This window comes from Trachypithecus francoisi, unplaced genomic scaffold (genome assembly GCF_009764315.1).
Source record: "Trachypithecus francoisi isolate TF-2019V2 unplaced genomic scaffold, Tfra_2.0 Lachesis_group2, whole genome shotgun sequence".
In the NCBI taxonomy this organism is placed as follows: domain Eukaryota; kingdom Metazoa; phylum Chordata; class Mammalia; order Primates; family Cercopithecidae; genus Trachypithecus; species Trachypithecus francoisi.
The window spans coordinates 176,662,420-176,674,825 of record NW_022681465.1 but is presented as its reverse complement, the minus strand read 5'-3'; the positions used below and the strand labels follow the sequence as shown (position 1 = coordinate 176,674,825).

General features: G+C 37.3%; 1 protein-coding gene across 6 annotated transcripts in view; it reads left to right on the top strand.

The window, feature by feature from the left end:
- The window catches only part of AP3S1 (adaptor related protein complex 3 subunit sigma 1), a 72,161-nt gene that overhangs the window by 47,802 nt on the left and 11,953 nt on the right, over positions 1 to 12,406 (top strand). For 4 of the 6 annotated variants that reach the window (XM_033181494.1, XM_033181495.1, XM_033181499.1 and 1 more), the window contains exon 4: positions 4,981 to 5,052. The exons of the other annotated variants lie outside the window; for them this stretch is intronic. In XM_033181494.1, coding sequence (XP_033037385.1) covers positions 4,981 to 5,052 — 72 coding nt within the window. The remainder of the gene's footprint in view (positions 1 to 4,980; positions 5,053 to 12,406) is intronic. 6 annotated transcript variants of the gene reach the window in all.

The window sequence follows — 12,406 nt, the reverse complement described above, 5'->3', positions numbered from 1 at the left end:
CTACGCGACTCTTTGACCTAGCAGTTCTATTCCGTGTATACAATCAGTAGCTATGTGTATATATATATATATGTTCACCAAAAGATGTGTAAGAAATGTTCCTAACAGTACTAATTGTAATGGCACCATACTGGAAACAACCCAAATTTATATCACCAGTAGAATGGACACATTGTGATATTCTAATTCAATGGCATACTCTACAACTAAGAATGATTAGCTGTTGTATTATGTAATAACCTGAATAAATCTCACAAAGATAACAATGAAGAAGCCACTCACAAAAGAGCATATATTCTATGATTTCATTTTAATATGGTTCAGACATAGATAAAATGTATTCATAGTGTTAGAAAGTAGGGTATTGGTTACCTTTGATGGTTGATAGTAACTGATGGACTCTGAGAAGGCTTCTATAATGCTGGTAATGTTAAAACATGATTTGAGTGTTGATTATACAGAAAATTTATGTTATATGTTATGATTTTTGTACTTTTCTATGTGTATGTTACACTTAAGTAAAAATTTAAGCAGCGGGTAGAACTTCAATGGCTTTATTTTCCATAACTTTTAACTATGATTTTCTAAATAAATATTCAAATGATTTCTAAGTTAAAGACTATTTTCAAAGTAAATATTTTCTTCTTTCTCAATGGAAATGTCACCAGTCACTTGAGTTGTTTCCAGAGCCCTGGTATCATCCCAGGCTGTCTAGTTTCTTTAAGCAGATGTGCCTATTAATAGGGGTCTAAAGCAAAACAGTAAGAAAAAGAACTTTCTCAGCTATTTCATCAGGACTGCCCTGGTAACAGCGAGAATTTTCCTCTTTTCACGCCTATTATGACTTGCTCCGAAAAGTTAATATTTGTTCATTGCTTACCTGTGTTCAAGCAGCATTACCCCATTCAGTCCTCATAACAGGAGTCTGTTGTATCAAAGAGGAAAAATGTATCTGAATTAGTTAGAATGAATAAAGTCATTTCAGGTACCATGTCACCAAGGCCTTGAGGAGAAATAAATAAAGTTGGGAGTTTAGGTGGATACTAAATGATACTAATTTTTTACCTACCAAAAAATTAAACTAAAATCTCACTTGTGGCTGACCTGTTGTAAAAGGAAAATACAAGATGGTTTTTCGCCTCTACCCCCACAGTCACTCAGTACAATACACCTGACACCAGATGTGTGGGAGTTTGTTCCCCACACACCAAGCAGTTCTCCTGCTAGGTGTCCTGTAATTCAGTGCTGACAGTGTCTGCGTGGGGATAGTATCAGATCCCATGACACAGTCCCACAAGGCTGCCCCCACTTCAGATGCCAGCTGCAAGTAGTAGGTTGTGACCTGCACTTCTGATTGAGTGATGGTGAATTGGGATTCTTGTGACTCCCCTCCTCAGTTCGATTAATTTCCCAGAGCACTTTACAGAACTCAGGGAAACACATTTACCCACTTATTATAAATTATAAAGAATATTACAAAGGATACAGATGGATGGGACCCTCATGGAGAACCTCTGCTAGGGCAGTGTGGAAGGGAAATGTGGGGTCAGAGCCCCCACGCAGAGTCCGTACTGGGGCACTGCCTTGTGGAGCTGTGAGAAGAGGGCCATCATCCTCCAGACCCCAGAAGGATAGATCCACTGACAGCTTGCACTGTGTGCCTGGAAAAGCCGTAGACGCTCAACACCAGCCTGTGAAAGCAGCCAGGAGGGAGGCTGTACCCTGCAAAGCCACAGGGTTGGAGCTGCCCAAGGCCGTGGGAGCCCACCTCTTGCGTCAGTGTGACCTGGGTGTAAGATATGGAGTCAAAGGAGATCATTTTGGAGCTTTAAGATTTGACTCCCCCACTGGATTTCAGACTTGCATGCACCCTAATAATTCAACCAAAAAATGGGCAAAAGATTTGAATAGACATTTCTCGAAAGAAGACATACAAATGCCAAACAGGCACGTGAAAAGGTGCTCAACATCATTGATCATCAGAGAAATGTAAATCAAAACTGCAGTGAGATATCATCTCATCCCAGTTAAAATGTCTTATATGCAAAGTCAGGCAATAATAAATGCTGGCAAGGTTGTGGAGAAAAGGGAACCCTTGTACACTTGGTGAGAACGTAAATTAGCACAACCACCATGGGGAGCAGTTTGGAGGTTCCTCAAAAAACTAAAAATAGAGCTACCATAGGATCCAGCTCACTGCTGGGTATATATTCAAAAGAAAAGAAATCAGTATATCAGAGAGATGTCTGCACTCCCATATTTGTTGCAGCTCTGTGTAGAATATCCAAGATTTGGAAGCAACCTAAGTGTTCATCAGCAGATGAATACACATGGAGTACTAGCAAAAAGAATGATATTGTCATTTGCAACAACATTGGATGGATAGAACTGGAGATCATTATGTTAAGTGAAAGAAGCCAGACACAGAAAGACAAATATCGTATGTTCTTACTTAAAATTTTAGGATCTAAAAATCAAAACAATTGAAGTCATGGACATAGAGAGTAGAAGGATAGTTACTAGAGACTTGGAAGGGTAGTGGGGGGTTGGAGAAAGGTGGAGATGATTAATGGATACAAAAAAATAGAATGAATAAGACCTACTATTTGATAGCTCAATATGGTGATTATAGTCAATGATCATTGAATTGTACATTCAAAAATAAGTAAAAATGTATAATTGGATTGTTTGTAGCACAAAGGATAAATGCTTGAGGGAATGGATACCCCATTTTCCTTGAAGTGATTATTGTGCATTGCATGCCTGTACCCCACAGATCAAAACATCTCATGTACCCCACAGATATATATACCTACTGTGTACCCACAGAAATTAAAATAAATTATAGCTAGACAAAATTAACTGTATATATTAACTATAATAATTTTGTTGTCACCTCGTTGTGGTGAGGTCAAGTGTTTTGAGTATCTGCTTAAATTGCTATGTCCTGCTAATTGCTATGTCCCCATGAGCAAAAAGTAATCTCTCCTGGTTCTTAGGTATTTTCCATCATGTTTACTCAATATCGTAATCCTTGAATAACACCATGGTAACTCCCATACCAAGTGCCACTAGTGGTGGTAACAGTGCCCCCAAGAAGCAGAGAATGTCCTGACATTACCAGCAAAAGTTGACTCGCTTGGTATGTCCCTTAACTTGAGATCTGCAGCTGTGGTTGCTTTGCATTTCAAGATAAGTGGATCCAGCATACAGACCGTTGAACAGCAAGAAAAGGAAATTTTTGGGAAATGTCATGAAGTTGTACCCCAGCAGGCATGAAAACGTTATTTCACATATTTTGTGAAATATGAAATATGTGTTGATTAACTATGTCATTGGTAAGGCTTCCATCCACAGTAAACTATTAGTAGATTTGGGGAAGTCAAAGTTATGCATGGATTTTCAGCTGCCTGGAGGGTTGGAGTCCCAAACTCTATGTTGTTCAAGGATGAACTGTAGTTACATGTCCACTTAACCATCTAACATTGATGCCAGGAAGGAACCTTGGATTGTGGATGTGTAGAAAGGTGCCCTATGTAGGAGCAACTATAGCAAGAAGCCTCTTGTGTACATTTTACTTCTTTCCCCATAAGATCACCTGTGAATAGTGGGATGACTATTCATTTCAATAAACTAGGGATAGTCCTGGTTTATAGCTGTTGTTCCAGGCTGTTATTACATTATGATAATATTGCATCCTATTATATAATTTAGTATTAATAGCTGTTTCTTTTTACTTTTAATACTACCCTGTTTGGGATGATAAATTGTATGGTCACTTTATTTGAAATTACCACTGAAAGGGGTGGTGAGAATAGAAATGGGAATCGAATAGTTGGTGACAACTATGCAGTGTGGAATTTAAGAGACTGATTTTTGAAGGTTTGCATCAGGAATCATCAAGACCATCTCAATCATTTACTGGGATGCACTGGACTCAGAAGTTGCTATATTCATGCTATAGTTTATTATAGTGAAAGGATACAAAGTAAAGTCAGCAAAGGCACGTGGGATGAAGTCTGGAAGACTCCAGTTGCAAGCTGTCAGGTGTTCCTTTCTACTGGAGTTACACAGGACATGTTTAATTTCCCCCAAAATATGTGATAATGTGTACAGAGTATTCCCAACCAGGGAAGTTTACCCTGGGGGGTCAGTCACATAGGTATGTCATGCCTGCATGACTGACCTTGGCTACTTAAGCTTCAGATCCTCAGAGAAAAAACTTATATTCACTGTAAATCAACATTATTAACATAAAGTACCTGCTCATACTGGTACAGCATGACCCAAGACCTCCAGCACACGAAAACACTCTAATCGGACAACTTTCTGAAAGGTCGGAGCTTAGTTCTCAGGAGCTGGCCAAGGGCTAGTCCTGAAAACAGTCCATTTATGGGAATGTGCAGGTTTGAACAATGCAAGTTTGCTGAGATGACTCTTTTCCACACGAGGTCATACAAGTTACTCAGTTTAGAGTTTCTACCCAGGTTAAGTCTGATTCCAAAGTCTGTGCTTTTTCCATAAGTAGTTTTTAGTGGTCTTTTATACTGATTTGATAATTAAAAGTTACTGGCTACATTAGATATAGTAGGGAGTTGGACTGTGCCTCACCTCTCTTGATAGATATTTCCTAATGAACTTTCTTCCCCTACTCATGTCAAAATAAGGAGACTTAGTTGAGTATTTTTAAGTGATTTGGTAAGAAATGGTGCTAAGACTTTCTAGTTTTAGTGGTTTTCAAAAAAAGTTTACTTTGTTTTCTATATTTACGTATTGAAAAGTAGTTTATCTGTAGTTAAACTTGGTATTTTTAGGACTCTATTCTTTTTTTACTTTTTTTGCATTTAATACAATTTTTAGTTTGAAAAAGATAAATGTATAATACAAAATTTTAGTTCATAATTAAGAATTGCCTTCCTTATAGATAACAGGTTTGAATAAATTTAAACAGTTCTCAAAACCGTTTTTCTTTTTCCATAGGTATTTGTGGAAACATTAGACAAATGTTTTGAAAATGTCTGTGAACTGGATTTGATTTTCCATGTAGACAAGGTACTATTTCTATTGTCACATCTAAGCTTTTTTAAAAAAACATTAACTTATAATTGTCATAGCAGAAGTGGCTTTAATGAATAATTCTATTTTTTCTTTTATTTTATTCTTTTATTATTCAGTTCATAAATTGTTTTTACTATGAGCCAGGCTTTGTGCTTGGTGGAGAAGATTCAGCTCCTTCCTTAGAGGAGTCCACATCTAAGGGCGGAAACAATGGCATTAACAAATAATAATAGTATGTACAGGATGTTAATGGGGACACAGCTGAACCACTTACCTCTCCCTAGGAGACTGTGAAGGGGGGAATGTACATTTAAACTGGATTTTTAAGGGATTAGTAGATATTTCATACATAGAAAAGGAGAGGATGGTCCTACTGGCAGAGATACAACATATAGGCCTTTTTGTGAGGAGGGACTGATATTGATCAACAGGCCTAATTTAAAAGAACCATTAATGCCATGCCTTTGAACTTTATTGTGAGGCAATTTAATGTTTTTCAACAGGTTTTTACTGACATTATTATTGCTTTGTTTGTATATTTTTTTGATAGAATGATTTTTTCTTGTGTTATGGAGATTGGATTGATAGGTTGAGAAATTAAACACGGGGAAGTCAATTAAGAGTTTACTGCAGTAGTCCAGAAAGAAATGACTAAGACACTACCATGAGGTTTGAAAGAAGGTAAAACACTAAGATGAGGTTTGGGAGAAGGTAGAAGTGATAGGATTTGATGGCTTATTGAAAGCTGGAGGTGAGAGAAAGAATGACAGATTTCTACCAGTATTGGTAGATATTTGTGACACGGAACTTAGGAGGAAGAGATTCCACTTGCACTATGTGCGGATTTTATTCTGTATTAAGTTTGTATAATCTAAGAGATTCTTTATGAGTGATTCAACTATTGAATAAGATAGTCTGAAATTTTTAGCAAAAAAAAAATGCAGTGTGATTTTTAAAAATTGGCTTTATTGAGGCATAATTTACAGGTGTTAAAAGTCAATAAGTTTAAGCTTACCAAACTAAGATTTGACAAGTGTGTATAGTACATGTAACCAGCATCACAATCAAAGTACAAGGAATGAATTTCATTATTTGTGAATGTCAAAAAAATACTTTTCTCTTTAGCCAATATTCTAGATCATATCTCTCATTTACCAAGTGATTTGATTTTATAAATTAATTCACTTTGGACAGAGTACTTAAACATGATATATTTATGAGTCTGTTTTTAGTGTTCTGCTGTTTTTCTCTAATTACTATGTCTAATGCTTTTTCACACTTAAAAAGACTCTTGTTATTTTTAGTCATTAGGGTTCACAATATTCAAAATTATGTTTTGAAGACCAGGTGCAGGTGCTCATGTCTGTAATCCCAGTACTTTGGGAGGCTGAGGCCAGAGGATTGCTTAAGCCCAGGAGTTTAAGGCCATCCTGGGCAAAATGGCAAAACCCAGTCTCTACAAAAAATACAAAAATTAGCCAGGTGTGGTGTTACGCGACTGTAGTCCTAGCTGGTTGGGAGGCTAAGGAGGGAGGATCACCTGAGCCCGGGGAGGTTGAGGCTGCAGTGAGCCATGATTGTGCCACTGAACTTCAGCCTGGGTGACGGAGTGAGACCCTGTCTCAAAAAAGAAAAAAATTTATGTTTTGGTACATGGTTAAAATTTTTAGAAAGCTGTGTTTTAAAATGACTGCTGAGAGGTCATCATTAGCTTATATAAATACATTTACCATCTTTTAAGAAAATTGAGGACTCTGTTGTGAAATGTGGTGGTAAGAGTAAGGTTCTTGTATTTTTTTACTAGAGAAAGAGAATAAAAATTTTGAAGAAAATTAAGCTGTACTCATCTGCAACTTCCATACATGATACAAAATGTTTTTAAAACTTTTATTTCTCATTAGTATGCATTCATTTTAGAAAAATCAGAAAATACAGATGAGAAAAATATGTGAAAATCATCCCTATCCCAGAGATTGCCTAGTGTTAACATTTTAGAAAATATATATTTCTTGATTTTACATCTTTAAAACAAATAATCTTTAAACAAATACATCTTTAAAACAATGAAGATGGAATCATACAATATGTATTTTGTGTACCCTGTTCATTTTACACAACACTATATCACTATTTTAGAACCTGCCAAAATTAACTGTCTCTCTTTTCTCTGGGCTAAGATCTTGTTTTATTTTTTCAAGGCAAGGAGACAAAAGTTTTAGGATACCAAGAGTCAGAGATCAAATAAGTATTTCCTTTCTATTCTCCAAGACAATGCTAACTTTGCTTTCAGCACTTTGATGAAAATTATTTTCAACTTAAAAAATATATATTTATTTTTAAATTTCAACTTTTAAGCCTCTCTGGACTTTCCAGTCTGTCGCCCAGGTTGGAGTGCAGTGGCGCGATCTCAGCTCACTGCAAGCTCCACCTCCCAGGTTCACGCCATTCTCCTGCCTCAGCCTCCCGAGTAGCTGGGACTACAGGCACCCACCACCACACCTGGCTAATTTTTTTGTTTTTTGTTTTAGTAGAGATGGGATTTCACAGTGTTAGTCAGGATGGTCTTGATTTCCTGACCTCGTGATCCACCTGCCTCAGCCTCCCAAAGTGCTGGGATTACAGGCGTGAGCCACCACGCCCAGTCACGGCTCACATTTTCTTAAAGGCAAGACAGAGAGGTTTGCACACAACCCTCAGACTGCTTCTGGGTCACAACTGAGTAGATGAAAAGAGAAAGTTATAGAGAATACCCCTTTTGTTATCAGTCAGGATGAGTTAATTTATGCTGCAGTAGCAAACATGAAAATGTTAACCCCTTGAAACAAAAAAGGGTTATTTCCTATTCACACAGTATTTTTATCGTATTCCACATGCTGTCATTTTGGGATCCATGGTAACAGAGCTGCCACTATCCAGAACATTGTTAGTTTCTATGTCAGAGAGAAAAAAAGTTTTCATTGGGTAAATTTATCTGCTTTTCAAGGTATCACAGATGATAATTGTACCAAATATTTTGCCACTACAAACATGCATCAGTAACTTCCTAGCCTCAAATATAAGTTTCCATGTGGCCAGCCGTCCAACCTATAAACCACTGTCACACATTTTCTTTTATTGTGGTTGTTACCAGTTTCTTTTTATAAATCTTTACATGCTAATAGCTGTATCAATCACATAGGCTAGTGTGGTCACCCTGAAGCAGTGGGACAGACCCGCCCCTACTCACAATTGGTTTGGATGTAGAGACTAACAATGTCACAGGTGCCCTAAGAGGTTTGGAAAAGGTTTATTTATCACATAATGAGGCTTTCTGGAGAAAGCAGAGAACAACACCGGGCTTGGGTTTTCTGGTGGTTTGGTGGTGGGAATGGGGTGAGGATTTCTGCATGTGGGCCAGGTCTTAGCTAGTCTGAACTTTCCACTAGTGTAAAGGAAGGAGCACCCAGACCTTAACAGCTTGCCCAGATAAGAAGCAGAAGAGGAATGGGGACTAGTAGAACTTGAAGGCTGTGAGCAGAGAAACATCAAAAATGGAGTCAGACCCTTTATCACGTGCAGCTAAGTTATGCTGTGTATTACCCCTAAAATCCTAAAATATGAATAATTCAGTTTGTTTCTTACTTAGACTACATGTTTATTGTGGAGTTGCTGGGAGGAGCTGCTGAGTTATCTGCCCATTTCCTGTATGGTATGAGTTCAATTGGGTGGCCCCGTGTTGTTGCCCGTATTGGAACAAAGCATCCAAATCCAAGGCAAAATGAGACAGCTAAAGATTCTGTGCAGGGCTTGATTTGGAGGATGTATGACTTTGATAATGACAGCTATTAATATACTCTGTTCTCCTCTCTGCATTCCCCCACTTGCCTCCACAAGTGATTAGTGTAGAGATCTGATTGGAGGGCCAAGTGTCTTTCCTACCCTTGAGGCTGAGAGAATGAAGACTTAAGAGCAGAGTGTTTTCCTCCAACCTGGTCCCTCTTGAGGATTTTGATAGCCTGGTCTTTAACCACAGGCACAGAATGAGAAACTCCTTTTACTTTCACCAAATAAAGGAGCTAGTCATTAATAACATCTTGGAGGCCAGCCCTGAGCACAGTAAGCCAATAGGAAAAAAAGCACTGCCATCTGAACAAGAGAGATGGACACATTGAACAATCAGAAATTACGCTCCATGGAAAAGAAGTACTGGAGAAGATAGAGTAACACTTGAGATTTTATTATTTTAAAATTTATTTATTTTGGTATGACTGGGGTCTTGCTATGTTACCCAGGCTGGTCTTGAACTCCTGGCCTCAAGTGATCCTCCTGCCTTGGCCTCCCAAAGCATTGGGATTGCAGATGTGAGCCACTACCTGGCCTCACTTGAAATTTTAAAATGATTTAAAAAGTACTTAAGATTTGGAAAAGTCTTCTTGAGCTTGAAAAGAGTTTTTCAGACTGAAAAGTTTTAAAGACGGGGGTCACAATTGAGGCTTGAATTAAAGGTAGAAGATCAAGTGTAGGAAATAATCTCAAAGCATAAGACTGAAATATAGAAAATATGAAGAAGATAAGAGACTTTGAAGGATGCATTTAACATGTATTATACAAGTACTTGGAGGGTCATATCCAGTTGAGAGAAAAAAGAATGAGGAATAATTAAAGTATTTTAGTAGGAAAACAAGGTCTCAGTGATCTAGAAAGACTTGATATTTGTTTTATAAATAATAATAAAGTCATTTAAGAGGGAGAGATATTTATTAATGGGAAGTATAAACAGTAGAGTCTCATATTTAAAAGGAAGAGAATAGTGTAATAAAATTAGATCGAACTAAGAAATATTGGGAGAAAAGAGAAAGTATAATTAAAGGTAGAAATAATATTCAGTACCCTAAAAGTACACATTGAATGAAATAATTCTTTTTTTTTTTTTTTTTTTTTTTTTGAGACGGAGTCTCGCTCTGCCGCCCAGGCTGGAGTGCAGTGGCCGGGTCTCAGCTCACTGCAAGCTCCGCCTCCTGGGTTTACGCCATTCTCCTGCCTCAGCCTCCCAAGCAGCTGGGACTACAGGCGCCCGCCACGTCGCCCGGCTAGTTTTTTTTTTGTATTTTTTAGTAGAGACGGGGTTTCACCATGTTAGCCAGGATGGTCTCGATCTCCTGACCTCGTGATCCGCCCGTCTCGGCCTCCCAAAGTGCTGGGATTACAGGCTTGAGCCACCGCGCCCGGCCGAATGAAATAATTCATTGAAGACAAAGATGGATTTAAATAAAAGGCACAGCTTATATAGGAAAGGCCAGATAAATTCTAGAGTGTTTTTTTTTTATATTTACCAATTTTCATAACTGGTTGCTTTTCTAATATCTACCAAAAAAGATCATTTAAGTTTTTTAGTATCCTATGACATAAAAATTTTAATGTATTTGCTTTAAGTCAACTGCAGACATTATTTTCTTTTATGTTCAAGCTGCCCATCTTTGTAGGAGCCCTGATTCCTTTGTGCTGGAGATAGTATATAGTAACCACAGTCTAGAGGTGCTCATAATTATGAAGCTGCTCATTGTTTCTTGGCCTTTTCAGTGAACAGAGCATCTTATATATTTTCTGCTCCAGCCCTTAAGTCAGCCATTTCTCCAAGGAATCCTGGCTTCTTTCAGTGGAGAATGATGTTTAGAAATGACGATTTGGGCACTGTGTTTGCTCATTGTTGCTGGGGTGACATGACTCCTGGTTCTTAGTGAACTGAACTGGGAAATAGAAGTGTGTATACACACACAGCTGTTTCTCGATCTTGATATGTATATTAAAAATCATTGACCACTTCTTAATACCTCAGAATCTAGTACAATACTATAGAATTTCTTCTGGCTTTCTCATTTTCCATATTTGCAACTTGCTTCTCTGACAGAGATCAGTGAGAGATCTCATTATACAAATATATGTCTAATAATTAATGTTGATTCACTGTTTTAAATTTTTATATTTTTGTTCGTTTGCTCTTACCAATACAGTTTCATTTGTCACCAGTCTCTTTTATGGTTTTCCTAACTTAATTTCTCATTCTTTCCTGACTCTAACTTTCAATTCTTTATTTTCTTGCAGAACTGCAAAAATTAACGTATATAATATGTTCTCATTTGTGTAAATTAGATATGCATGTACACACGTATAACAAGTATGTGCACAGCAAGTTTTCTAGGATACCTAAGATATAGCTGACTGATTAGCTTTGGATAAAGGGACCTAATAATGGATGCAGAGTGTGGTAGAGACTGTTGTTGTTCATACATAAGTTTCTGTATGAACTTTTAGTCATTTGCCTATATTCTACTTTTTTTTTAAGTTACGGTAGTTTTCAAAACACTGTGATGTCTGGTTTGGTTTAGTTGGCTAGGAAAAGTAATTTATGTAAATTTGTCTTCAAAATTTGTGCATGAGGTGTCCATATTTCCAAAATGAAAAATAGTAAATAATGATGATTTTTTTTTTTTTTTTTTTGAGACAGGGTCTCACTCTGTTGCCCAGGCTGGAGTGCAGTGCTGCGATTTTGGCTCACTGCACCCTTCGCTTCCCAGGCTCAGGCAGTCCTCCTGGGTCAGCCTTCCGAGTAACCGGAAGTACAGACGCGAGGCACTATGCTAATTTTCTGCATTTTCTGTAAAGACAGGGTTTTACCATATTGCCAGTGATCCGTCCACCTCAGCCTCCCAAAGTGTTGGGATTACAGGTGTGAGCCACCATACCCAGCCTCCAGCGATATTTTTAAAATTATGAGTAAATTTGCATGGAATCTTACAAAGAAATTTAAATCAAATAATATGTATTTAACTCCTAAAAAGAATTTGTTGAAAAAAAATAAATTACCTTATAATACTTAGTAGTTCTGTGCTAAGCACTTACATGAGTTATTTATGTAATTGCTATGGTAATTCTATGAGGTGCCTATATTATTTCTGTCTCTGTTTTGTAAATAAGGTAACAGACTCAGAGAGCTGAAGTAACTGCTCAAGGGCCACAAGTAATAAGTGGAAGAGTCAGTATTCATGCTTATCTAATTTTGGAGTCTCCATTTCTAACCTTACCACATTATTTTAAAATATATATAGAGCAGAGTAGATTCTTCTGTGAAATGTAATTCAGCTCTGAATTGTTGATTTTTTTGATCCAATAATACCTTATGAAAAGACATGAAGTTATATTTTTACTCCGCAACAGAAGACACCATTTTTAGTCATTATAAGATGTATTTATGAGAAGAAATCTGAGTATTACATGTGTAGAGGATTTGGGGGTAAAAGCACTATTAAAAGTACCCACAATTTAAAAATTCTACCTTTTTCCAATCTAGAACCTGTTAGAAGTACTGTAC